Raw genomic sequence first — 26,103 nt, forward strand, 5'->3', positions numbered from 1 at the left:
TCACCCAAATACCATGTTTTAGTGATCGAGGAGAGGTGTAGAAAGGGGACGAGTGGCGTTTGCGAGACGAGTATTACCATCATCGGGTGACACTAGAAATCCGTGCCCGGAGGCGTTCAATGTGTGCTCGATTAAGTAGCGATTACAGAAGCTTGTAACATGCACTAGCTAACCTTTGATGGACAAATTGTATTTATTACAGTTGTATTTTATTGCATCAATTCGTCAAATTAAATTAATGCAGTAATTAAACCAGTTTCAACGATCGACGATCGATCATAACGATTGACACAATCAGCTCAATTTTACTTAAAGATGTCGAAAATAGTTATTCTTGTATGCCCCTTGAAGGGTTAAGCTAAAAGAAAACCGCTCCGATGTCATGCAAGCAGAACCGGATCATTTCCTATTGGTATCGCATTTATCTTGCTGCCTTCTTTGGGTGAAACCTCAACCGATCGCCATCGCCCCAGCTTATCCATTTGAGCAACAAGAGCAACAAGTGGTTTTATGTATCATTTCTTTGCTTGACGCAATTTCCCCAGACTAGACGAGACACCCGAGTTTCTCTTCTTTTTTTCTCTCTCCGTCGGCAATTACGCGCTCTTTTTGGTGTGCGGCTGCAAGCCCTTTAGACGCGGGCTGGTTGTACGTGCGTCTAGCCGATGGAAGGGTCAATTTGTCAATGTGATGCATACTAACGAACGCCGACGAAAGTTGTCGGCGACGAAAGCGACCACGCGTGTCATTCCAACGCATGTTAGACGATCGAATGCATCGCTCTACATTGAACCTTCGTGTAATGAAATCACGTGCACTTGTGGTGTGTGCACTTTTGACTCTCTCGATTCGTAGCATAATTTCCTATCGATAGATACGAGGGCAAACTTGTTGGGGGGGCTTCGAGAGTGCACAAATTTGTAGCCCCGAGATGGATGGTTAAATTTGAGTTGACAACGCTTCTTGCGATACCGTTTGTGAAAGAAGCAATCTTTAGTTCTTTTAATCATTATTAACTTCAACTTTGATGGTGGATAAACAAAACTTCATTTAGTAATAGATGGTATTTTTGTATTCCAATTTCAGATCTGGAACTGCAAGCTTGCCAGGACAACAATGAATTCTACGTCAAGGAAGCACGCGATATGGTGACAATCGTAAAGCATTTGATCACGCTAGGTATGTACTTATATGATTCTTTGCATCATCTTCCTGATTATCAATAATAAATTTTCCTGAGAGTGAGATGAGATTTATAGTATTGTTTAATTAGAATCTCTCGTGTGTGATCTTAATGTGATCTTTTTTCCTATTTTAGGACATAAATTTGAAGCGAACGAAGTAATAAATCTAAATCTTGAGCCCGGCATATGGTAAGTGTTAATGGTTCTACCACATAGCGTTCATGAAAGCTTGTCACGCATTCAGAGATGCGCATGGAAAAATGTATGCGTTCTATATGGGAAATGCATGTTCATGTGAAACGGCTGTCGGGTTTTCTACTTGACTGATGAACGTAACTCTGTTTTGGTGGGGAAAAGAAATGAATGGGCGATTGCCTTCTCAATGCAATATGTCATATCAGTAAAATATTTACTATGCAATCCAGCCAGTCATATCAGGTACCGGTATCAATTGATGTGATTGTTCAGAAAGGACTGTTTTATGGAAAAATGTTCTTGCACACTTGAAGATGTTTGATTTAATACTGTGATAAACGGCACAGACCTTCTTGATACCAGTGACACCTTTTCAATAGTTTGTGTTGATTGAAGCACCAATAGCTTTTATTACTTCAGGGCTTTGAGTTCAAACGCCAATATCCTTAGATTTTCCAAGGCCAGTTATTCGTTCAGTATTATAATCCCAACATGCTTTCCCGGGGTTCTGCCGGGTATAGTGAATTGTTTTTTTTTATGCAAACCCGAAAATACAACGCGCGAATGAGTATGGGTTAAAGAACCCCCGTTAAATGACTCCCGTTGTGCAGCTTCTCATAAATTCTCCCGAGGGGCTTTTCTTAACCAACGCCAACCATTTCGCACGAACAACGATGTGCCGACATTTTCATTAATGGAGTCTGCCTCCCATAGCAGCACGCTTGACGAAGCAGCAAGCTTATCAGTAAGCGCACATTTTTTAGCCTAGCAAAACATTCGGAAGGTTTTTCACGTACTAGTATCATAGCTGTTGCGGCGGCGAGAAAAAAGCTCTCGTAGAATGGATGGATCAGAAAATTAATTGACCCATAAATGTTAATTTTATGCTGTTTGCGCTCTCCCGCGCTTAGTTTGCCTCCAGCAGCATTTCCCGTTTCATACACATTTATTTTGTAAATGCCATTTGCCTGTTACGGGTGCCGTTTTGTGCCAGAATTGGGAAGAAATGATAATGCATCGCGTACATAATCTTCCGATGCTCAGTCGGGTTAGTGCGAGTTGAATTAACAAATGGTACAACTCACAGCGCACAGTTACAAAGCAGGAAGTGATTTACCTTTTAGTTTCTACACTCAAAACAACCTCTATCAGATGTGTTGAACATCTGGGGGCTAATTCGTTTATCTTATTCCGTCCACCTGCCGACGGGAGCTTGTTGGGAGGCGCATATTAATGCCGAAATATCCGCGGAAATAAGTCATACATATGCAAAAAATTCACATGAGGACGGGAAAACATTCACACAAGCACGCCGAGCGCGGTTGGTAGTAGTCTTGATTGCCCAAAATCTGTCATCGGAGCGTTACTGTCGGTTATTTCAGCATCACGGGCGTTTAGGTATGGAAATCGCTCACAGCCCGCGGGAGATTTAGGAGCGCGCGATTAGAGTGCGCAAGGTTCATATATTAGTGCACGCGCTCGCACTACACGGCAAGGGCGGCGCAAATGGTAAAAATGGCTTTCTAAGAGTCGTTAATCGTTTTCGAAATGGTGTAGAACAAATTGCAGCGATGATCATGGTCGGGATTGCTCGGTTTAGCCCGTTGAGGGGAAGCCCATTAAGCGAGCGGTTTGAGGGCTCAGGTAGATGAGATGGTCATCAAACGGATCGGAGATGACGGAAACGCAAAATACGGCATGCAGTGCGGAGTGAGGAGTTGGTAGAGTTTGTGGTTGGAGAATGCAAACGAACCGTAAACATAAAATCATCCAGCTTTGTCGAACTCTCGATGGTAGCAGCACCAAAATGTGCTCCAGGAAGAATGCAGCACCTTTATGAGATGTGTTTTGGGGGTTTTCATACATTTTATACTCTTCTGATACTTGTGCCTTACGATTTTCATATGAATATTACACGCAACACGTACAATGATGCATCGTTTTGTTTTCTAAGCGATGGTCAATAAAAATGACCCACTCCGATCAACAACCAGCAGCCAGTTATGAGGTTGAATTCATGCTTGTGTTGTTGCAACGTGTACTGCCTTCTTCTGTTATGGTTACGTTGTTTGAACTCATTTTCATTGCACCATGTTATTTAAAGCGTAAAATAAATATAAAAACGAAAGATTAACTCATAATGACCAACTGATGTGGAAAAACGCTGTATTATCTTTGACCTTCAACGAACGGTGCAACAGTGCTGTACCGATGGGTGTGTATCCTTATCATCTTAATCTGTTTAAACCGCAATCGTGTTTCGGCGGACGATAAATTGTAATTTATTGCTTGCATCGCCTCTTTTTCCACCACCTTTGATGACGTTGCATGACGTTGCGTGATGGTAGTGAATGTTAATACATGAAAAATGACATGCCGCCAATGTTGGCTGCACATTTTCATAAACATCGTTAGCGGGGTACGATCGCTATATTAACCATTTCTCACAGATCCTCTCTCCATACCGTTGGGTTTTATCACATGCATTGTATCGCTCTTGTCTCTGGCGAAGTACTGAGTGCATTTTCCTTCCTGCAGGAGAGATCACAACCAATCGCAGGGAAAATGTGTTCACTTCCCTATCATCGCGGGACATTTTCCTATCAAACATTCGATCGTGATCGTGCGTATGCGAGAGCCAACTCGATCGGAAATTACCCACGATGGCGCCCTACATGTCCCCTTTTCCGACCTCACACGCCGCCATCATCACTGCGTTGGAGCGGCTGGGAGTGTTGGTGCGACATACGAGCCACAACCCCCTCGATGGTCGCACTCGCGCCTCATACCCGTGCACTGCTGTTTGCGTGCTGCTCCACTGCGTTTGAAGTACTTGTCGTTGGGAAGTGATAGGGCCTCTCAGTACACAAACGAGAGCGTGATAGAGTGAACGACGGTGGTGTGCACACGTACGGTTTTCATTTCCAGTTGCGCTCGCTCTAGAACCGGAGTTTTTCCCGATCGATTCTTCAGTAGAAGCTGGGGTTTTCATCGATCCTTGGGTATATCTCGTCATAAAACGTTCCTTCAGCTTCCTCAACTGCTGCTCAGTGCTAACCTAGGTTTGTTATTTTTACATCACACAATCAGTAGCACAAAGTCCAAAGTCTCTTCTATGTGCCGGAGTTAGATGAGATTCGAACGTGACTGAAGTGGAGTTTACTTTCTTAGTGATCGATGACCGCGGATCCTCAGAAATCGTCTTGTGAGTGTTGAGAAGAGGACTGTTAAAAAGGGTCATTGTCACTACTCTACACATGGGTTTTATTTTTGCAACCCTCTTGTTGATGTGATGATTGTCATGTTCCTTTTCCCGCGAGACCATAGCACGATCATCAAACCTGACGGGGGTCTAAGCCCTTTGGCATGTTGACGACCGTTGCTATTTGATGCCTCGCGGCGTGGAAGTAATTCGATGACACAACGTGTTCAATAAGCGATGTCAACGTTTTTTTGTCGTCATCGCTACTGTGGACGGGCGTGCATTGGTTTCTTGACTTCGACTTTGGGAACTCAGCCGGATACCGGACTCCGGTCGAAGAGGTTGTAGCGCACAACTACCCTCGATCGTGGTGTGCATGCGTGTATTTGTGCGTGGTATGTGCGACTTAGTGTGTTGTGGAAGTTGTTGTGCATAAAATACGTCCAAAATGTATCCTCACAGACTGTAGAACCTTAGAATTGCGAACGTTGCGAAAGTGCCCTGTGTCATGCAGTAGCGATAGTTCAGTGTACTGTTTGGTTTCGGTTAAATAAAATTGTCGCTTTATTGTTGGAAGCCTGTAAATTCCACACTGCATTTGTAGAGCTCGCAAAATACCTCAGCAACCATCGGTGCGTTGCGGAGCTCAAGAGTATCTCGCCCATTCAGAGATCAATCCGGTCAAGGGGTCACAGTCGGTGGCTCTCCGTCGCCAGCAGTGTAATAAGCCTTATCGACGTGGCATTAAAGCCTTCGGGGAGGGACTTGAAGAAAAAGGAGGGCAGCGTGCGATCGGAGCGCGCAGTGTAAGCAATCTTCTAACGCCACTTGACCGTGTGGTGGTAATGGTTAGTGCAGTGTTTCTTCAAGTATCGTTCACGCGCAAGTGGTTGGAAAGTGTATGAAGTTGGTATATTATTTTTAAATTTGTTTTCCTGGTTTTGTTCGCCTCGTGATTGCTGATTAGCTTCCGTCGATCGGTAGTATTCATCGAATGGTATGCGATAGAGAGCGAGCATAAGAGATTGAAGCTGCACTGCCACACGAGCTGGGATCGTCTGATAGTGGCATTCGCTTTGTACGAATTGTAAACCTGCCTGGGGGGGACAGCCTTAGTAAAAGAGGGCATTGATGACGCTCGCCGCATGGTTTTTAATTCGACTCGGTTGCTCGATTTCTTGTTCTAATCCACTATAAACGATTGATAAAGTGCGTCGATTTTTCGTTAGCGTGTTTGAGTCCGTGCTATCGTCGAGATAAGAGATTAGAACGGCCTAATCAATGGCTGGGTGTGCGTGGTGTTAAGCAACCAATGTAGAGCTTCTAAAGGCAACCGGATATTCTAACTACTGGTGTGCCTAAAGTCTATCAAAAGCTAGCGAACCGATTGCACCTGCCCGTATCGCGTCAAAATGGATTACTACGGTTTGCGATAGTATCTTACCAATACTCCCAGACCCGGCAAATGTGGCTCTTTATAATGGCTAGCTCCGCGGGAGGTATCGATAAGAAAAAGGCTAAGCTATACTGGCTGGTACCGGTGTGCTCAACAGGTCATTCGTTCCGTGATGGATTGGACAAGCTGCTTTGTAAATGACCTTAACACGATGGAGTTGCATCTGTATGCACCTGCTGTGCATCCACGTCGCACCACCATCTCGCGTGTTCAGTGCAGTAGATTTTCCCACTTGCTGCCCGTTGACAGAGCACCGATCATGACTTATTGGCGAACGATCTGAGCAGCTCCACACCCGAGGGCATCTGGACGAAATTGCGGTCGGGGGTTGCATGCGAGAATCAACATCACCCTACATTTCTGTCTCGGTTGATGTCGAACGCGTGCGATGAACGCGAACTTCGGTGCCAAGGAGCCATCCAACAGCTACAGAATCATAGATTAATTACACCAGCCAGTAAGAGCGTTAGACGAGGCAGAGAAGCTGTAAATAATTATACCAGCACTGGAGAGCAACACACACACACACCATTGCCCGTGTGCATGAAAAATCAATTTCTCAACGGCTTTGGTGTTGAGCGTACGAATGTCGCGGGTGGCAAATAAGTCCACAATCAAACCGATTTACCTAGACCTAAACACGATGCTGCGGCGCTTGATATGCACGTTGAGCAATTTGTCGTATCGAACTGCATGCGCTGCAATGCCGAAGGGGTGCATGTTACAGCCATAAGAGAACAAGTGAAGAAGATGAGAGAATGAGGACACCATGTGGTTGAGCGTTTCGAGTCACGGTGAAACCGTAAGAAGAGTAGCTAAAAGTTAAGACGTTGTGATAAGAAAATGTGGTTTGAACACCGACCGTTTGTCCTTCATGTGAAATGTTTCCAAAACTTTCCCAAAACTCTTTGAAGGGAACATCGCGTTACTTCGCAAACTACCCAAAGTCCTTGGAACCAAGGTGGTGTTGTAGCGAAATGTTGCATTTTATAAAAAAGCCACTACTGCTACATTTTATCTGGTGTTAACGAGCGTTAACATATATGCATAATATTTTTTTTTCCAATAAGAAACTACAGTGACTTGCGCCGTGTTTGGGTGCTGGACTTTTTCCAGCATCGTTAAAGCTGGTAATTTACAGTGTTGAGCTGTTGCTGAACTGTGCAAGGCTGATAAAACACACAATGTGGTATGTTAGTACTGGCAGTTCGTGCCTTTTTCGCCTTTTGTCGAGCGAACGGGCTAATCTCGTGGCACACGGCGGTGTGTGAGAAAATGTCTTTCATGGCTCAATCGGATTGTTTGCTTTGCTATCGTTTGAGTGATTTTTGACAAAGCTGTCTTTTTATATGCTGATTAGAATGAACATATAAGTGATCGTTCTTCCGTTTTTTAACAAAAAATATTCTAAACCGCACAAAATTCCATCCGGAGATCAAAATCGTGCAGCGGAAGACCATAAATGTATCTATGGCTTTATTCGTTTTACCACGAAGAGCCTCTCCAACGGTGGTTATTTGCTTGCCGGTTCGATGGCGACACGCTAGACAGGAAAGCATGCTGAAATAACATACACGCCAGATTGCATGACACAGAAGCCGAGTTGTCGCCGACTACACATCCGTTGATGCGATGGGATGGGTTGTGTGTATGGCTTCAGCAGACCTTTCGCTGGTGAGACTGGTGGCTTGTTAAAACAAGAGGAGATAGATGATCGAACCTGTTCAAATAACTGCTATCGTCTTACTTCGTCCACCCTACCATTACTCATCACCGGTATGAGATTCAGTTTTCGTGGGGTTTACTATTTTTTAGCTTTCACGCACATTTTATATAGACGTGTTACTTGCGCATCAGCATATCCGAGAATAGCATCAGATTTGGACGGTCCTTAGCCTAATAGATTTAATCCAGGTTAATGTATGCCACTTGATTATATGAAGCGGTTTTACATACTTCTCGTATCAGGGAAAGTTCTCGCGCTAGCACGAAATGATGAGCCATTCAGTGGAAACTGTTGCCCTATCGATAACTCCCGGAAATCAGTAGAAACAACAAACAATGGCGTTTCATCGACGAGAATATACCGCCGCGATGGCGCTGCTATTTGTTAGCATAAGTGCCATAAGAGATTACAAGTGTTTATAACCGAGGTCGTGTTCGTTGTCAATAACATGCACTGGCGCCACGTACGTGGTCATCATTACCTTATTGATGGCTAAAGGCTAATTTTGGCAAAATGTTTTTAATATTGAAATTGTGAATAGAACCTTGAACAAACGTTTTTTTTTTTGTAAACAGTGTCCGCACGTGATTGTTTTACTAAATTATGTATAATTAGCCATAGACCTAGCAGCTGACTCTAATTGTGTTATTTTAATGTTCTCTCTCCACAGCTCAATCGATGACGAAATAGATGGGACGTGCATAGTGCGTGCCCGTGGACTGCCCTGGCAGAGCAGCGACCAGGATATTGCCAAGTTCTTCCGCGGTTTGAATGTGGCAAAGTGAGTATGTTTTTCTGTTATGTTCACCGTAAACATAAACACTCCTACGGTGCGCGCGACCCAATTAACAATCGGTTTGCAAAACGAGTGATGCACTTCCCTGGTAGCACAATTGTTGCTGGTAGTGTTGTTTTACTTTTTCTAGTTAGGGCACACGGATACTTGGCAACCGTTTCGCGTTCACACGATGGACGGATTATTTAAAATCAGGCTATATTCCCACAATCAGCTCGAAAGGTAACGCTCCGCCGGTCTCCGTCGATGCCGAGCCATGGAAGAAAAACAGTTGATTAATAATGACCTTTTCGACATTGAGTGATGTCGTTTGCGTCGCTTAAACCACGGCTGTTTGTGCGGTCGCTGGAAAATTGCAGATTGTTAACTATGCCGATAATGGTAGAACAGCAACTATACATGGTGGTAGTTGTTTTTGGGAAAAAAGCGATCGTGGTTCGACGTAAAACTTGAACGATTTTCGATCAAATTCACTTCTCTGTAAAGCTGTTACGTCGCACACGAAAGCGATAAAATCATGAATATGCCTTTGATCGGGGAGAGCTAACTGTTTTCACTTTCTATTTTCCAGGGGCGGAGTAGCTCTGTGTTTATCACCACAAGGACGCCGTAACGGCGAAGCATTAGTGCGATTTGTATCACAAGAACACCGCGATATGGCGCTGAAACGACATAAGCATCACATTGGCAATCGATACATTGAGGTACGTTCCCGTTTCTAGATCAACTGCCTTGTTTATCGAATCTCTTAAAGCACGTGACGAAAGTCTAATCGGTTTTGCATCCCCCTTTTCTAGGTGTATCGAGCCAACGGGGAGGATTTCTTGGCTGTAGCCGGCGGAGCATCGAACGAAGCGCAAGCCTTTTTGTCGAAGGGAGCTCAGGTTATCATTCGGATGCGAGGCCTACCGTACGATTGCACTGCCAAGCAAGTGGTAAGTCGAAGAAATGATTTGCCTCCGTGCTTGCCTATTGTTCACTCACAATTGTGCTGTATGTTCTAGCTTGATTTTTTCGCCAACGGTGAGAACAGCTGCAACGTACTGGATGGCTCGGATGGCATACTGTTCGTGAAGAAGCCGGACGGACGGGCGACCGGTGATGCGTTTGTCTTATTCGAGCAAGATTCAGATGCATCGAAAGCCTTATCGAAACATCGGGAATCGATTGGACAACGTTACATTGAACTATTCCGCTCGACAACGGCAGAAGTACAGCAGGTTTGTACGATAAAGGACGAACCCGTATTTCCAGTCATGATCGTTAAGGGGTTACATAATTTATCCTAAAATACTAACGTTAAGATCAATTTACTCTGTATGCTAACATATAAAAATTGGAACAGTGGTAAGACACTAACTGCAGGATCCCAAAATAGTCCAATTGTTGCCGCGCTGATGCCTTCTTTTCCTGAGTGTTGAGGGTTACATTATAATGATTGCGCTTACTTTACCTGCCGCAGGTGTTGAACCGGTCGATGGATCCTAAGACCTACGAGCCACCGCAACCACCACTGATCGCTCAGTTACCGCAGGTGCAGATGCAGCTTCTGCCCCAGCACGTTATCACCAGTGGAATCGAGAAGAACTGCATTCGGTTACGGGGGCTTCCGTACGAGGCCAAGGTGGAGCATATCCTGCACTTCCTGGATGACTTTGCGAATCATATCGTCTACCAGGGAGTGCATCTGGTGTACAACGCACAGGTAAGTGAGCAACCTCCGATGGCCGTTGTTGCTTTTCGTATGTTTTTTTTTAGTTTTGACACATATTGCTACCACATTATTTGGCCATTTCCTTCACTTAAATGAGCCTTGCCATCCTTCCTATCTATGGCTGAGTGGGGTTCATTTTAAACGGATATTCGACAACATATCGTTTGGCTTTTTTCATTCGTAGGGTCAATTCAACGGCGAAGCCTTCATCCAGATGGATTCCGAGGCGGCAGCGTACCAGTCCGCCCAACAGAAACACCACAAGAACATGATGTTCGGCAAGAAGCAGCGCTACATCGAGGTGTTCCAGTGCTCCGGAGACGATATGAACATGGTGCTGAACGGTGGCTTCCAGCAGCCATCCAGCCTCTCGAAACCTTCGCTCCTCTCACCGGGTATGTTACCGACAGCGGCCACACAGCCACAGACACAGTCCCCCCAATCGCTCTCCCTCTCCCAAATACCATTACCGATCCCGCCTCCCATGGGTCTCTCAGTGCCGCCGCCAAATCATCAGTTGTTAGCACAGCAGCAAGCCCAGTACATAGCGCAGCAAAGTCTTCTCGCCCGTCAGGCTGCCGCTGCACAGCACCAGCAGGAGCAGCTAATGCTGCAGAATCTGGGCGTGTATGCGGCAGGTCCTCAAACCAGTGTTGCTACGTCACTGAGTGCGTCTCAACCGGGTGGAGCGGTGGGTGGCACACCGACGTATGCTACGGCTGGCAGCGGATTGCCACCCTCGGTGACCGGTGGTAATGGCGGAAGTCTTGCTTTCGGCCACGGATCGGCCAGTTTAGCCGGTTTAGGTGCAGCGGCGTCCGGAGCTGCCGGTTTGCCACCACACCTAGCCGCGGCCCATCCGGCCTCACTCGGGGCTCAGTATTCCCCGTTGTACTATATGCACCGTCACATGCTCGCATCTAATGGCGGTCTGCCTATGGGGCTGATGGCGGCCCAGTCACACCACGCTGCGAATTTTAATCAACTGCATCACTACGGGGCCGGTGTTGGGCAGGCGGGTGCCGGTGGCACTGGAGCGGCAGGATCACTGTCGCATCATCCGTCTGCCGCCCTGGTGCATCATCCTTCACAGCATCATGCGATGCAAGCGATGGCAGCTGCGGCCGCTTCCCAGTCTGCTGCCGTCGGAATGATTCCTTCCAGTATCAAGCGATCATACGATAGTGCTTTTCGGGGTGACCAATCGGCCCTCGCGAGTAGTCCTGGTAGCAAGCGAGCCTTCCATGGTACGCCTTCACAAGGCGCGGCAGCAGCTGCAGCTGCAGCAGCGGCAGCCGCTTCCGTTGCCCTTTACGCACCGTACTACCACCATCCGCACATGTAAATCAGAAGAAGAAGCTTGTGCTTTTTTTTTCTCTTTGCAAATCGTACGAGAGAGTTTTCCTACATCGCTGAATATGTTTGAGACTGCCAGGCAGGCTATTTTATCGTAAGGTGTTTCTTCCTTAAATCAAGCAGAATGATTTATTTTATTGTTGTTGCAACAAAATCATACGAAACAATTTTTCCCCACTTGAAGTACAGTTGGTATAGTGTGCCTTTACGGTTATAAACTACATTTTTTTTACATTCCTGAATACTTAAACCCGATGTGTTTAATCGTACTTACTGTTTAAATGTTTAATTAGTCGTGATCAAGAATTTTCCCACAACGATAGATAGCTGCTGCTGTTGCTATCAACCGTTGAGTTGGCGTGCTGCAGGCGAGACAAGATTTCGCAAAAAAAACGTCTGATTGGAGAAGTGGAGAAAAATGTCTAAAACTCCGTGTAGAAATCTTTATCTTTTCGTGCTTTATCGTTATGCAAGTTTTCTTCTCTCGTACACCTGCTCTTGTGTTCGTCTCTTTTAGGTCGTTTTTATGCATTAATTTTCCACCTCTTCAAATCTATATCTTTCGAGACTTTTTCTCACTCATATTGATTTTTTATGTTGTATTTGGGTGAAACGAAATAGATTGGATGCTAAGTTTCTATGAGTTAGCCAAGCATACACGTATACTACGACGGTAGTACACGAATGTATAACTCCATAAAGCTTTCCCATAACTACCCCATGAACCACCCATCCAATGCTACACTATTCCTACTTCATTCGCCCAAACACACAAAGTGACGCCTACACTAAGTCTAAATAAGGACGCATTTTGATTCACTTATACCACCACCACCTACACCTTTTCCATCCAATCCCCACACGGGCTCAAGAGTGCAAAAAACAAGCTGTTGTTGTGTAAACTACTAGGCTAATATTGTGTATGTGCGCAGTGGTGTGCGATTTGAACGTGTAGCAAGAAAAGGGGGGAAAATCAGGATACGGAAGTACAGGTACGGGTAAAAATGGTGTTGGGTCGGTGCAGCCACCAGTACGTCCCTCTTGTTTAACATTACACTTTTACATATTATGTGTGCGTTTACGTGTGATATATGGCAATCAGTAGTTAAAGCGACCCCCCCTATAGACCCAATTAGACCCCATAAGCGATGGAAAACAGAGCTAAACATTCCAGCTGACCGACCAAATGAGCGACATAAAAACGGGCTTTTTAGGACATACGAGCTTCAGAACATGATGCATTAGGAGTACAATTCTTGTGTGTGGTACGTGTAGTAGTTGCGACAATAGAAACGTTTTGCAGGTCGTTCATCCTGTGTCGGTATAGATTATTAAACGCTTGTTTTTAGCATTTGTGGTACTAGAAAAAAGAATGAATTATTTCCTGTGTCACCATTTGGAAATGTTTCAGAGGTCCTTTTAAAAGCTGATAATATTCCCATGCGCACAAAGAATGTGCAAACAAAACCTTTACATATAAATTTTCTATTTTTAAATGATCAGTTAGTTAGCTAGTGTTCAATTTAACCATTATATACTGAAGATACCTTCCGTCGCTCGTTGTTAAGGTAATGTGAGGCAGCAGCATAAATAGAATGTGAAATACCATGTGCGAGAATAACTGCATTACGCTGTGATTGCTTTTGACACCTATAGTGGGAGCACACGGATTAACTCATTTTCGAACGGCGATTAATAATATAATTCATTCCATTTAGCGAGAGACTCGGGTTTGAGTGGAAACTGCAGCGCACAGCGTCACTTCGTTGTGCGCGAATGGCATTTGGTGCATTCGTTTTAATCAAATATCATCATGATTGCATTAACACCGTAAGCAAGTTGAATTCCTTTTTGTTTTCGAAACGTCCATTAGGCATGCTAATTACCCTAGATTTAAGTCTAATTTTTAGACATATTTGCTAATGTTACTCTTACATAGTTGAAATATTACTAGAGATTAAATCGCTCCGTTGGACGGGGTCTCTGTCGCCAGTAGGTACCCCAGAATGATAGGCATCATTTATTGGTTGATTTGTGCTACATGTAATTTATGAAAACATAATGGTGTGTTGTGCGATGTTCGAAACAAGCTAATACTTCCATGTGTTCGCGCATACCGTCACCCAATGAGCTAAGGAAGCGAAGAGCAATGAATCGTTTATGTACAGTTCTGTATCGAAGCTTGTCTTTTGGGGTAAACGTTTGGTTATGTCTAGTGCACTTGGGCTATTTCATGAGTCGTCGCCTGGAACTTTGTTACCTATAGTTGCGAAATAATGGATGCACTTTACGCGGGTGAAATCGTTGAATGTGCTTAGCTATAAATATATATATTCTAATAGTCTGCGGTGGCAATGTAACTGGAACTTCAAGCCAACCAATAACGATCGGCAATCGTTCGACAACTATTCCTTTCTCGTATGTGGGCGTCATTTTGCACAAACAGCTTAATCAAACACCAGTTCACACTAAAAATCGAAAAAAAAAACAAACAAACAATCAAAATAAATGCACGCCGGAGCAATGCTCACAGAGAACGATAGATATAATTAATACATAGTTGGTATTTGTTGAGATGAACACACGATTAATATGCCTAGCTTAAGATCATCGACAATAATATAAGAGATATATACATATATTATTTTGGTAAAAGCTCTAATAGTGGTCTTATAACTTCGTTACTACCATTTAGTGTAGGAGTCTGTCTTTATCTTTTATCTTTTTTTTTTCTTTTTACTTGTTTTCATTTACATTATACAATTTTACCTTATGTTCCTATCGCACTCTGTACTCTACCTTTCTACGCCTTTCTTCGGTTCCGTAATCTATCTTTTGGCATCTTTTTTTTTTCATGAACATATTCATGTGTAATCCAATTTTTTTCACGGGTGGTCATTCATACCGAGTTTCGTTTGTTTTGTATATTTTTCGAGCATATTGCACCCATCGCTCCACAAGCTGGATGTTTGAAGAGTTTTTTTTATGAAACATTATATGGATGTAATTTATGTGTTCAACATTCACAAGAAACATTTTTTTGGTATCTAGGTGGCAAACTATTTGATACTTACACATTTTGTGTTGAAACACAACATTATTAGTTTCAGTGTTCGCTGCATAACAAAAATGCTTTTCACTCGATTCATGTATGCTCATAACATTGTAGATATATTCTTTAAACGTTTAAATTTGTTGATTGCCATCCATTTTCATTACCATTAAATTTGAAAAAGATACACAATTGGTAAAAATTAAAAGTAGAAATTTGCTTAAAGTACACAAACCACCGAATTGAAGCTAATTCAATCACCCTTTACACATGAATAGTTCATGAACTTGGTAGCTGGATGTGTTTCATAACTACTTGACGATGTGTTTTGTCCGAAATCGGGTCTACAGCTCTTTCCTTTGCTTAGTCTATTGTTTTATTATTTTTCCATGTTCGTGTTTGAATTGTTATTTGAATACATTCAACTAATGCAGGATTGTGGTACCATAAGTTGCGTATAATGTGATATGGAACACTTATCTGTGTTACCTTATAAGCAAGTAAACAAATGTCGCGCTTTCACGTTGAAATATGAATGTTTATGGAACAAAAGGACTCTCTAATCATCTGTTGCCTGGGGGTGTAGTAGTGTTGTATCGTCTAGTTGAAAAGTTCTCTTCTTAGTAGCGAGGCAGAGTGCGTTATGGTTTCATACGGCAAGTGCACTTGGTCTCGTGATCGGGACTCCGATGTTGCGGTTTTGTTATTTTGGACTATTTTGGAAAACGTTTGGCTATCTCTGTCGATATTATTCTCCCTGCCGTTGTCTTTATGCCTTTGTCTGTGTAGTTTCGCTAGCCTGCTTCTTGGCTACCGGCGAGTTGAATCCTGTGGCCGGTGTGACGCTAATTCACATTTGAGCGATCGATTAAATAATGTGTATCGGTATGCGGGTATCATCAACGCTAGGCTCTGTAACCAACACGCATTTTAATCATAGCGCTGGAACATACGCGAATATACGCTCAATGAAGTCACTGGAGGAAGCTTGTCAAAAAAAAGGGTTGTCACTCGTAACATAACACGCAATTGTCTTGCAGTCTTCTAACCCTAATCCACCTGTGATCGCGTGTTGTGTTGAAAAATGGTCGTAAGCGGCTCGCACCTTCTCTATTGTACCTATCTTGCTGGGGCTGTTGTCGATCGGAAATAGGTTACTGTGTAGTATTGTCACGTCCTGCTCCTCTCTTTCGATCGTCCTATACGTGTACTTGGTGGAAACAACGGAAAAGGGTACGCTGTGTGGGAATCTATTCTTCTATATCTGTCTTCCTCTGTGTTCTGCTCCATGCATCCTCTAATCTGCGGAAACTGGGTGTCCAACGGAAAGTATGTGCTGTGTCCGAATGGTATAACAGGAGTATGGAGGCGAACATGCGTACAATAGCGAAAACAAAAAAAAACCCATCCTACAGCATCTCTCACATGGCAAGCGGCGGTGTTGTTGCCTCGTGGTGTGGCATGACTGGCGGGAAGCACTAGAGAAACGCCGATGTTGACGCGCTATACTACTCCTTACATATTATTCGTTGGTGGTTTGTGGTGGGTACACTGTGTACGGAGCAGGCATTACTTAAGCTCATTAAGATCGGTAATCATATCTTTTCAAATGTACCTTTTGCATTTCTTTATACGGTGAGTGTTACGATATCAGTTTATTTTACATGTTTATTTAGTTTGCTACTAATTCCCACCTACATCTGTCCATACGGCAACTAACCCAAGCCACTGTGTTGTGATTTGTTTTTTTTTTTTCATTTCATCTTTGTGCCAACCTTTTTGTATTTAAAGGTCATTTATGTTTTAATCTTTTTTTATTTATTATTTCTTTTATTTTTTCGCATGTTTGATTTTCAAACTGTACATTTGATTTGTGTTGTAGCTCTAGTTGTTATTATGTACCCTTTCCAATACGAAAGTTAAATTCAACCAAATAATTTGTTTAGTCAATGTTTCAATTCAAGACTGTGACAAGAAATCATTCAATTTTGCTAAAAATTAACAGCTTCATAAAGATATGGTCAAGTTAAGAGTAACATGTAACAAAACAACCCTTTTACCCTACTAACTGTTAACGATGAGAGCAATGAACAATTTCCACGTTAGGTGTTTCAATCGAACAGTTTTGGACCAACACATGACGTATTGACTATCCTGTACGATCTGTGCATCCTTGTGTTTATTTTATTATTTTATTTATGATTTATTTTTCGTTTTAGTTGCTAAATTAGTTTCTGTTAAGCTCAAGTACCCTATATCTTATCGTTTGTTAACCTCTCTCTATCTCTTGTTTACTATTCGAAACGCGCGTGATATAATGTGTCCAATATGCTCTCTTTTCCTCAGGCGGTACAATCGTTGGCGGACCGTTCGGTGGGTATGCACCTTTCGGCCATCCCCCAACAGCCGTGTTGCCGCCAGCACGACATGCTGCCTTTTACCCACAGCCCATTCTATACTGGGGCTATCCAAGCCCGCCGGTGTCACCGACAACGTACTACAGCACCGCACCAGCCGGTCCACCACATCATCTGGGCCCGTCTCATCAAGCCGCCGGAATTGCAGCCCATAGTCATGCGCAGCCGACAATGGTATGTCCTTTTTCTCAGGTCCATTCACTATGAAAATCCGCATTTTAAAACATTACGTTCACTGTGTTTCATCCTTTTCTTTTGCCTTTTAGCTTGCATTTAGTCCCGATCAGCGAGGCCAACAGCGAAACAATTCATCAATATCGCTTGTAACGGTTACACCAAGGACAGCTGGTACGGCGGGTTCCTCCAGCGGTGAGTCCACTACATCCCAATCATCATCTCCGCCGCTGCTCTCACCCACCGGGTCTGTTGCGACATCCGGTGGTTCCAGTTCCGGTTCCGTAACAGGTTCGTCTTCCGGCACACAGCAACGCCACGTGCAAGGCGGCACCGCTAACACCACTGGAGCAGCGATTCGTACTTCTCCACCACCGTTGCTAAGCTTGCCCCTTGCCGCCTCCGCTTCTCAACCGCTGGCGATTCCGGCAGTGACGACACCCACCGGGGGGCTTACGGGGACCTTCCATGGATCACAACTCTCACCCATCCAGACCATCCCACCGCCTTCGGTTCATTATCCGCACGCTCCACTGATGGGAACGGCTAGTCCTCCAGGAGCCACTGCGGCATTCTATGAGTCCCATCCTCATCTACCACACCATCCTCCTCACCACCATCCACATCATCCGCACCATATTAGCCACCATCACCACCACGAAAAGCTGGTCACTACGGCACCCAGCATCCTGACACCGTCACTTATCCCAAGCCAGTGCCAGTACGTGGAACTGTTCATAGTTTGAATGGAGAAAGCGATTCGTCGATTTTCCACTTCAAACCCAGGCATAAAGAAAAGCAGTTTGGTGTTGCTTGTACTCGAAACAAACATTAATTGGTTATCAACAACTGATTGAACGAGAGCTAACACCAAGCGAGTTTTTTTGCGTCTCTCGAAACAAACATCATTAGATATTGCTATTTTTTGTTTAGATGCTAGCACATTTAATGAGAGAGCTATACTTACGAACAGACAGAGTCTTGGCAGAACGACACACGGTTCATTTTTACGTAAGGAAGATAGGAAAATCAAAGTTAGAGACGTAAGTTAGTGACATAGTGCTATAAGTATCATACTGCTGAAACTAGCTGCAATCGTATCATATCATGTATGATGCCGTTTATCCTTAGTTTAGCTGTGTATTTTACACTTGGTTGCGGTACGCTGTAACCGTGTACCCCCACCGACGTTTGGAACGTTGGTTTTGTTAGCTAAATTTTAGTAGTTTTGAAAGCGTTTTGAATATGTCCCGACCGAAAACCATCAATCCTATTAACCATTTCGCCCAAAATTGCGCTCAAAGAGAATTAAGACAAGGCTGATTGTGTCGTGCAAGGGCAGTTGTGTGTATCGAATGGTTGTCTGCTTAAGATAGGAAATGATATTTGGAAGGAATGTAGTGCAAAGGCAGGAATGCGTGAACACGTTCCGCCTTGTTGAATGAGGACTAATGCACATGGTGCACGAGTGCAAGATGATATTTCGAATGCATTCAGCGAATGGAACCGCTAACGAATGCATCTGCAGTGGTAAATTTTTGTATAGTGATAGGTATATTTTATAATTTATTTGTTAACGTTTGTGTTTGTGTATGTTAATGTTTTCATCATTATGCTTAGCGTGACTGCGGTGTTTGCTGGAAGTTACGATATTACCATTAGTAGATTTGTCACTGTTAAGACGTTATTGTTATCGTCATATTATCTCAGCTATACATCGTGTTTAACATTCCTAGAGCTGCCCATCAGGATATTACCGTGCGATATAACTCTGCATTGCTAGACTAGATGTATCGTTGAAACAATTTGCACCAGCATGCGTAGGTAAACATACTATTGTTCACAAACTGATCACCTCCTAGCCGTTCAGATTAAAAGACGAGATGTTTTGTTTGAGTAATTAATTCGTAGTGATAATGCTGTCGATTGGATTGTGGATTGTTTTGTGCAAAGTTTGCAGCGAGTTTAAATTGGCATATCGCGAAATATGTTGCCCGTTGCAGGCCTAGCTTGAGCATTCTAATAGTTAGATAATCGCACATACATTGTTTATCCGTTAGAAATTGAGTGCAATTGTTAATCAATGCTCGGATTGCTACTTACCAAGCCCGCAGAAAGCAATAATGTTTCTATGTTATAGACGAATGTTGATATCGCTTTGGCTTTACGGAAGCGCAGCAATTTAATAGTATCCTACTCTTAATTATCATGTCATCGAAAAGAAATTTCGCATGTCTTCCAATTGTTCCTTTGCAAATGAGATCAGCTATTAAATCATATGCAGAGGATTGCTAGCGAGCATTTATTGATATTGATAACTACGTTTGTCGTAATGAAAATATACACACTTTTCTAATCAGTTAGTATGTATAAATCACATGTTTTGAGGAATGGAATAAGATACAAAAGTAGATCAACAACTGTCGTTCATGTACGTATCGAGTGATCGTAAAGAGTTATCCTGAACCATCCTAATCTGAACATATGCTCAAACACGTTCAATTAAAAGATCTATTGGTGTAGTTTTAACCGCAGCTTGAGCAGGTACAAGTAGAAAATGTTGAAGTAGCAATTGAAAAAAAAACATAAACGAACAACGTTGGCTTTGTGCGATAAATTGAAACGATTAGGATTTCAAAGTGTTCAAAAAGGAATGTTGCATATATAAATGCTCTCGACTAAATGAAGTGTGATTAACAGTAACAGAAATAGGATCGGGCAAAACTGTGCATTCCGGAATTTAGTATATAAAGTATGTTGAAGATTCTTCAAATTTCAATAAACGAACCATTACATTGTAATCAGACGTAATATGCCATTGGCCTGGGGCATATTGGATGAACAATTCAGAACCATTTGAAAACGAGCTCCGATTATTGAATTCAAATAAACACTGGAAATAACGCCTGCAATAGAGTGCAATAATGTGGTGCTCCTTCATGCATCTAACCGAATTGAGCACATGCAATAAAATTTTCGTCTCTCGTAGTATAAACAGAGCTCCGTCGCAACCGCGGGAAAACGAAGGTTCAAAAGTTTGAGTTTGAATCCATATTTTACCATATTACGATATCGATGATTAACTATTGTAATGTATATTGCAACCGTGGAATTCCTTGATTGAGAAATAAAGCATGAAACTATTGTTATAACGATATATATGTGATTTAAATGCCCATGTGCGTGGTTTGAAAATCTATTTGAATAGAAACCACCTGGCTGTCACAACTGACAGCTGTCACGTGGAATTGTGCATGTGTGTATGTTCATTGTTGTTTTGTTCTAGGTTAAGGAAGGTATAATACTTACCAAAATTCTTTTTTAAGTTAAAGTACGTATAATCCTTGGCTGTGGGGTGCTGTATTTCATTCCTCGTTGTTCCCAGCACCTAATTCTACTGTGAAAATGGAGGGTGCAGGTTGTATGGATTCGCTGTGTCGAGTTTGCTCCAATCCCGGTTCACACAGCATTTTCGCACGCATACCGGCGTATTGCCACGAGCACTACCGGGAGTATGCACGCTGGAAACAGCCCATATTTTTACTTATAGCGGAAGTTACAGGCGTCGAGGTATGTATTCTAAACCAACATGCAAAGAGAAATGCTCCTTATAAACTGCTTGTGTTTACAGATAAAGGAAAACGATGGCCTGCCCAAGAAGATATGCGTTCTGTGCATATCCTATCTCAAGCACGCATACACCTTTCGCCGGCAGGCGTTGGACAATATAGCCGGACTGCTCACCGCCAAGTACCTGTCAGATCTGCGGCCCGAAAGTAAAAAACCATTGTTAGATGATCACCCTGTAAACCAAGATCGAATAATATCGACCTGCGACGGGGGCGTGTATCGATCGGTGAATCTCTCCGAAACGGCCAACGACCGGAGCGCGGTGAAAAAACCAACCAAAAAAGCACCCGTCATGCATCGGTTCATAGAAAAACCACCAGACAACAATGTGGAAGAAGACGTGGACAATCTGTTCGATGGTCTGGATGAGCCAAGCAGCGGATTGTTCGGGTACCGCGAGAAGGAGTTCGTGGAGGACGACGTGATGGATCTGGATGGATTGCAGGAGCACGGTGTTACCTTCACGCTGCCCGAGGATTATAAGGAAAAGAAATGTTTCGCCTGCCGCAAGCGATTTATGTTCTCTGAGACCTACTCGCAACACCTGACCGAGTGCCTGATGTACAAACTAACCGAAGCGATTCGGGCGCTCTACCACATAATGTACCTGCGTGAGCAAAGCGCAATTTCCGCGTTTGAGTTCATCCGACGAGCCGTGTTTACGGTGCGCAAAAGCTACCACTTGGTGCTCTCGTACGACGGTGAGCTGGATGGAGAAGACATTGTCGGTGATACGGAGGAAAATACGAATGAAATCGACGAGTCGCAGCTGGATGCGGGATCTCGCAGTTCGTCAGGAGAGCTCATTCCGAGACACACATTCGGAGGTCACGAGCTGGATTCCCTCAACAAAAACGACCCGTTCGCTACCCCAAAATCGAAACATCTTCCGGAGGCGTACGATTCCGCAGGGGGGATGAATAACCGCACCCAACCGCTGGTGATGGTGGGGAGCGCTTTTACACACCCGGTCACACAGCGTCCAGTGTCCGGCACGATTGCTACCGCGATGGCTCTCCATTCGAATGTGGACATTATAAAAAATCGTCTCACGAAAACGGGCCCGGAAGAGGTGAACGAGAGCAATGCGAACGATCGCTACAAGACGATCAAATGCAAGCAGTGCGAGGCTCGGTTCTACACCATCTCCCATCTGGACGAGCACACGATAAAGGTGCACCAGCGGCGGGTGTGAAATGGTCCTATCGCTTCCAGCCACCCTGCGTAGGGTGAATTTATGACTATCTGAAAAGATATACAGAGGTGCATGGCGAAGTTACAACCAGATATCGTTAAGCGAATTGAGGAGGAGACAAGATCTTGTTAAAAGGCAGACTAGGTTTGGCAGAGTTTCTTAATTGTTTGACCCATCTTTTACTGTTTTAAGTTGTTTTGTTTTTAACTTGTATTTTTATATCATGAATATTTATTTTGTCATTTTCAAATCGCAATGACGCTGCCAAACAAAGAGTTTCGCATAGAAATGTGTATTATCTGTACTAACTGACTGATATAAGCGTTCCATCGCTAGGAACTGAGAACGCACAAACTAAACTGAGCGCTCAAAGCCTGCCCCACGGATAGGATACCGCAGAGATGAAGGGTCACCCTAGGACGGAATCGTGGAATTGCTGAACGTTGATAATGTTTAGACAATTTGGTCTCATTATGGTATTTTCTAAATGTGATTAGAATAAAACAAAAATGTATCAAATTAACTTAAGGATGCGATAGTTCTCAGAGCAATAGTTGTTCTAAGAGCATTAACAATCACCAGGAAGGGTTTAAAGGAAGAGAAATAGCTCAAAACATACAGGGTCTGGAGAGTTGAAAGTTGGCAGCAACGTCTCGTAAATATTTGCACGTAGCTTTCAGTTTAATGTTTGTAAAATTTCCAATCCCAACCCGAAGGACAAACAAACAGCGCGGAATGGGAACGGATCGAATGGGGCAACTTTTTGCTCGTCCATCACGCTGCGGCTGAGGGAGGAAGCAAAAGTTTTCCAGTTCATTTCATCGACCTTTGCCGGATTTTCCGGGTCAGCCCTGCGATTATACATATTCATCGCGTAATCGCGGAAGTTTCGTGGCGCAAAAAAAAACTCTTCTTGCTAGGAAGTACTGGAGGGCTTTAAACGTACGATAGGCTCCGGCTCTCGTGGAGAACCTCGGGAATGTGGGTGAGTGGCGTGAAAAGAAAATCCACGGCTCCTCGTTTCGCTTTTCCTCGGTTCCTAATTCACTTTGGGTGCGTGTCAATGCCGCGGAAAAAAAAAACGGTTCATCCGGCTCTGGAAGGCTGCAGGAATGGGGCGCACAAATCGGAAAGTAACCCCGGGGGTCCAACCCCACAGAAAAAAAATCACCATCATCGCACGCTGATCATCGATGTAGCGCTTTTCCTCTTAATTTATACACTGCGCATGCAAGGCAGCAATAAACCCAACCCCTGTGAGGGGAAAATGAAAGAACAAAAAAGGAACACTAATGGCGAACCATTTTTTTCCCACCCGTTTTTCCGGTGTTTGGGGTTTGTTTGTTTCTTCGTTTTATCCGAAAGGCCTCGTTCCGTTTTCCCGCGCGTATTGGGCAAAAAGGGACACAGGACAGACGGTCGGTGTGATGAGATATCCTGCATGTTTACCTTCGTCACGGTCACCATCCCTGTGTCCCTTGGTTCGAGGGTGTAACGAAAATTTAAAGTTACACACCACACGGGGGTCACAATTTTTCCTCCCGGTTTTTTTTCCACTTCCCACGTTCGTTTTCCTCTGGTTGCATCGGTAAGCCGTGGTAAGTTTCCTTTTAAACGCTTAAATACTGCTGAAAGAACACAGAATTAAATTGCATTCCATCCAAACAGCGGAAAATGCAACGAGTTTCAAATATCATCTGTATCGGCAAAAGAGCGCTCGAGCTCGCGCGCGCGCGGTTTGACGCGGCGGTTCTCGATTTGCCAACCCCGAAAAACTGTTTTCAGCGAAAAAATTTCAACACCCGTTTGGATGCTGCAAATTTGTGCTAGTACCAGGAGAACATGATTTTGAGCAGGTTACTTATGCTGCGCTCTCTTCAGACTCACGCGCACCACCTGACCAGAGCGAGAGAGCGGCTACGAGTAACCGGCGCCACGCTGATACCGGCACACTAGCGTAATCGGTTTGTCTCTTCACACAGACGCACACCACTTGACCAGCCAGAGGGCCGCTACGGGTAACAGGCGGCACACTGTAGCAGCGCGCTAGCGTCATCGGTTTGTCTCTTTCGCGCGGCGCAGGCCTTCACTCATGCACGGCGCAGGCCTGGTGATCTCTTTCGTGCGGTGCTGATCGGTCTCGCTCTCACATGCGTTCATTTTTTGCTCAACCAGCGCGAGTGCCTCTTTGCCAACGATGAATGGTGGTACCTGCTAGTGTTCCTGCGACCCTGTTACTTTCGCTAACTGTTATTTTGCTGTCGAGAAGGAATTCTGCGCACAAAATTCATTATGCTTTTTATGATTTCTGATGAATATAATGTTTAAATATTATGATTTTAGCTGTTTTATTTACTTGGAATTAATTAATGTAAGCAATCGGTTACTTTTGCACCCCTTTTAGGCCCACAAATCCATTTTTACCTTTTTGTTTTCTAAAAATCTTTCCGACTAACTATGAATTCCTGTTTTAATCTCATTCTGTTAAGCTTGAATGAGCCTTTTTGATGCCGTACCTCGCAAATATTCATTTTTATACCGTAGCTCCCGCCAATGAGAACAAATTGCGTGCCGTTGTGCATCTCCATCACTCTCGTCGAGGCGCATCTCGTACCGACGACGTCAACCACCCCCCTACTGCAGCTTGTTCCAGTGAAATTGAATCCTTTAGACCTGTGTTTACCGAGCTTACCGGAGGGAGCGAGCGCATCGACAAGCTCCAACCACGGCTGCCAACTTTCTCCATCACCGACGACGACCAACGGCTGGCTCGAGAGTGGCTTATAAGGAACGGCGAGACCACCCGATTTTCGTATGCACACGTGAGCAACCGAAAACCGACCCCCAAACCCCCGCTCGGTGGCCGCTTTTCCCGGAACAACCAGCGAGTGGAAAGAAAAGCAACGTTACAGCACAAAGCGCCGGCGGCCAAACCCACGTCGGAACGGGGGGCCAGGGTCCGGTGCGTCGGTGGAAGCTTATCCGTCGAACGGTTGCAACGGCAAAAAGGACACGCTTCCATTAAGCGAACGGGTGCGAAGCGTGCAGCGTGTGGAGGAGGAAAAACCGGCGGGTGGGTGGGTTGTGTTTATGTTTACTTATGTAACACAAACTAGATTATTTCTCGCTTTGTTTCCCGACCGGAGCGAAGACGGTTCTGGCAGGGGAGGTGCCGCCATTATTTGAGCTGCCATTTTTCCTCCCCTCTCCCACCTAGAGAGGGAGTTCCCCTTTTTCTTCACCATGGCAACCGGACACGTGTGTGAGTGTGTAGGGGGTGGAAAATCGAGCCGAGAACCCACAGCTTCTCCTGCACGTCGTGGTAGTTTATTAGGGAGCGAAATGCAACGATGGTGTCCCGGGGTGCGAGGAAAAAGTGGGGTTAAACTGGCGCGCTGGGAAACTGGTGCAGATAAATAAAATGGGAAAATTTCTGCAACATGTGTCAACTGTCGGTTCGATCACAGCAACAGTTGCGCACGGAAACGAACCCGGCGCTGTGGTTGCTTTGACGTTTCTAGGGCAGTTTCTGTTTGGAAAAACCATGCAACCATGCTTGATTAAACACGACTCGAAGTGCATGTGTGACATGGGGCTTTTGCTGTATTTTCCATGTCCTTGCGATTGGAAATAAATTCATCAAAACCTGCCACAATTCTCAAAACACCAGCAGAACGTTTATTTCACGCGCAGACGATATCGCATCTCATTTCGTCCTGGCATTTGCTCCCTACTGCAAACCCACGAACGCCATGACTGCGTAAATCTGCTCCCGGAAAATGCATCTCCATCCTCCCCTGTGACGGGGAAAACTCGCCCCCAAGCCATCAGCGGGAGTCGCCTGTAATTAGAGGTCCGAATCTGCAACTACCGCACGCGAGCGGCACCCCAGTGGGCACGCCACTGCGATGGCAAATGGAAATTATACTCACATTTGTGGTTTTTGTGGCATGCTGCTGATGTTGCTCTCTGGTGCGGTGACGGACACGATCCGCAACCAACCGAT

General features: G+C 44.4%; 2 protein-coding genes across 2 annotated transcripts in view; both read left to right on the forward strand.

Moving 5' to 3' along the window:
* LOC128728996 (RNA-binding protein fusilli) overlaps nucleotides 1-11,618 on the forward strand; it is a 53,893-nt gene extending 42,275 nt beyond the window's left edge. Inside the window, exons 5-12 of the mRNA XM_053822649.1 lie at nucleotides 1,087-1,179; nucleotides 1,319-1,373; nucleotides 8,434-8,544; nucleotides 9,131-9,263; nucleotides 9,357-9,494; nucleotides 9,564-9,779; nucleotides 10,022-10,264; nucleotides 10,458-11,618. Of these exons, the coding sequence (XP_053678624.1) occupies nucleotides 1,087-1,179; nucleotides 1,319-1,373; nucleotides 8,434-8,544; nucleotides 9,131-9,263; nucleotides 9,357-9,494; nucleotides 9,564-9,779; nucleotides 10,022-10,264; nucleotides 10,458-11,618 (2,150 nt within the window). The remainder of the gene's footprint in view (nucleotides 1-1,086; nucleotides 1,180-1,318; nucleotides 1,374-8,433; nucleotides 8,545-9,130; nucleotides 9,264-9,356; nucleotides 9,495-9,563; nucleotides 9,780-10,021; nucleotides 10,265-10,457) is intronic.
* A 9,059-nt stretch (nucleotides 11,619-20,677) lies between these two features.
* On the forward strand, nucleotides 20,678-22,097 carry LOC128729008 (uncharacterized). Its single transcript, XM_053822660.1, has 2 exons — nucleotides 20,678-20,842; nucleotides 20,904-22,097. The coding sequence occupies exons 1-2, from the start codon at nucleotides 20,678-20,680 to the stop codon at nucleotides 22,095-22,097; spliced, it is 1,359 nt and encodes a 452-aa protein (XP_053678635.1).
* The last annotated feature ends 4,006 nt before the right edge of the window (nucleotides 22,098-26,103 follow it).

The sequence above is a fragment of the Anopheles nili genome, chromosome 2 (genome assembly GCF_943737925.1).
Source record: "Anopheles nili chromosome 2, idAnoNiliSN_F5_01, whole genome shotgun sequence".
Classification (NCBI taxonomy): domain Eukaryota; kingdom Metazoa; phylum Arthropoda; class Insecta; order Diptera; family Culicidae; genus Anopheles; species Anopheles nili.

Excerpts from the sequence above, each read along its gene's own strand:
- LOC128729008 (XM_053822660.1), top strand. The coding sequence starts at position 20,678 with ATGGAGGGTGCAGGTTGTATGGATTCGCTGTGTCGAGTTTGCTCCAAT. Across the intron at positions 20,843-20,903 it reads CGGAAGTTACAGGCGTCGAG|ATAAAGGAAAACGATGGCCT; the intron begins GTATGTATTCTA and ends TTGTGTTTACAG.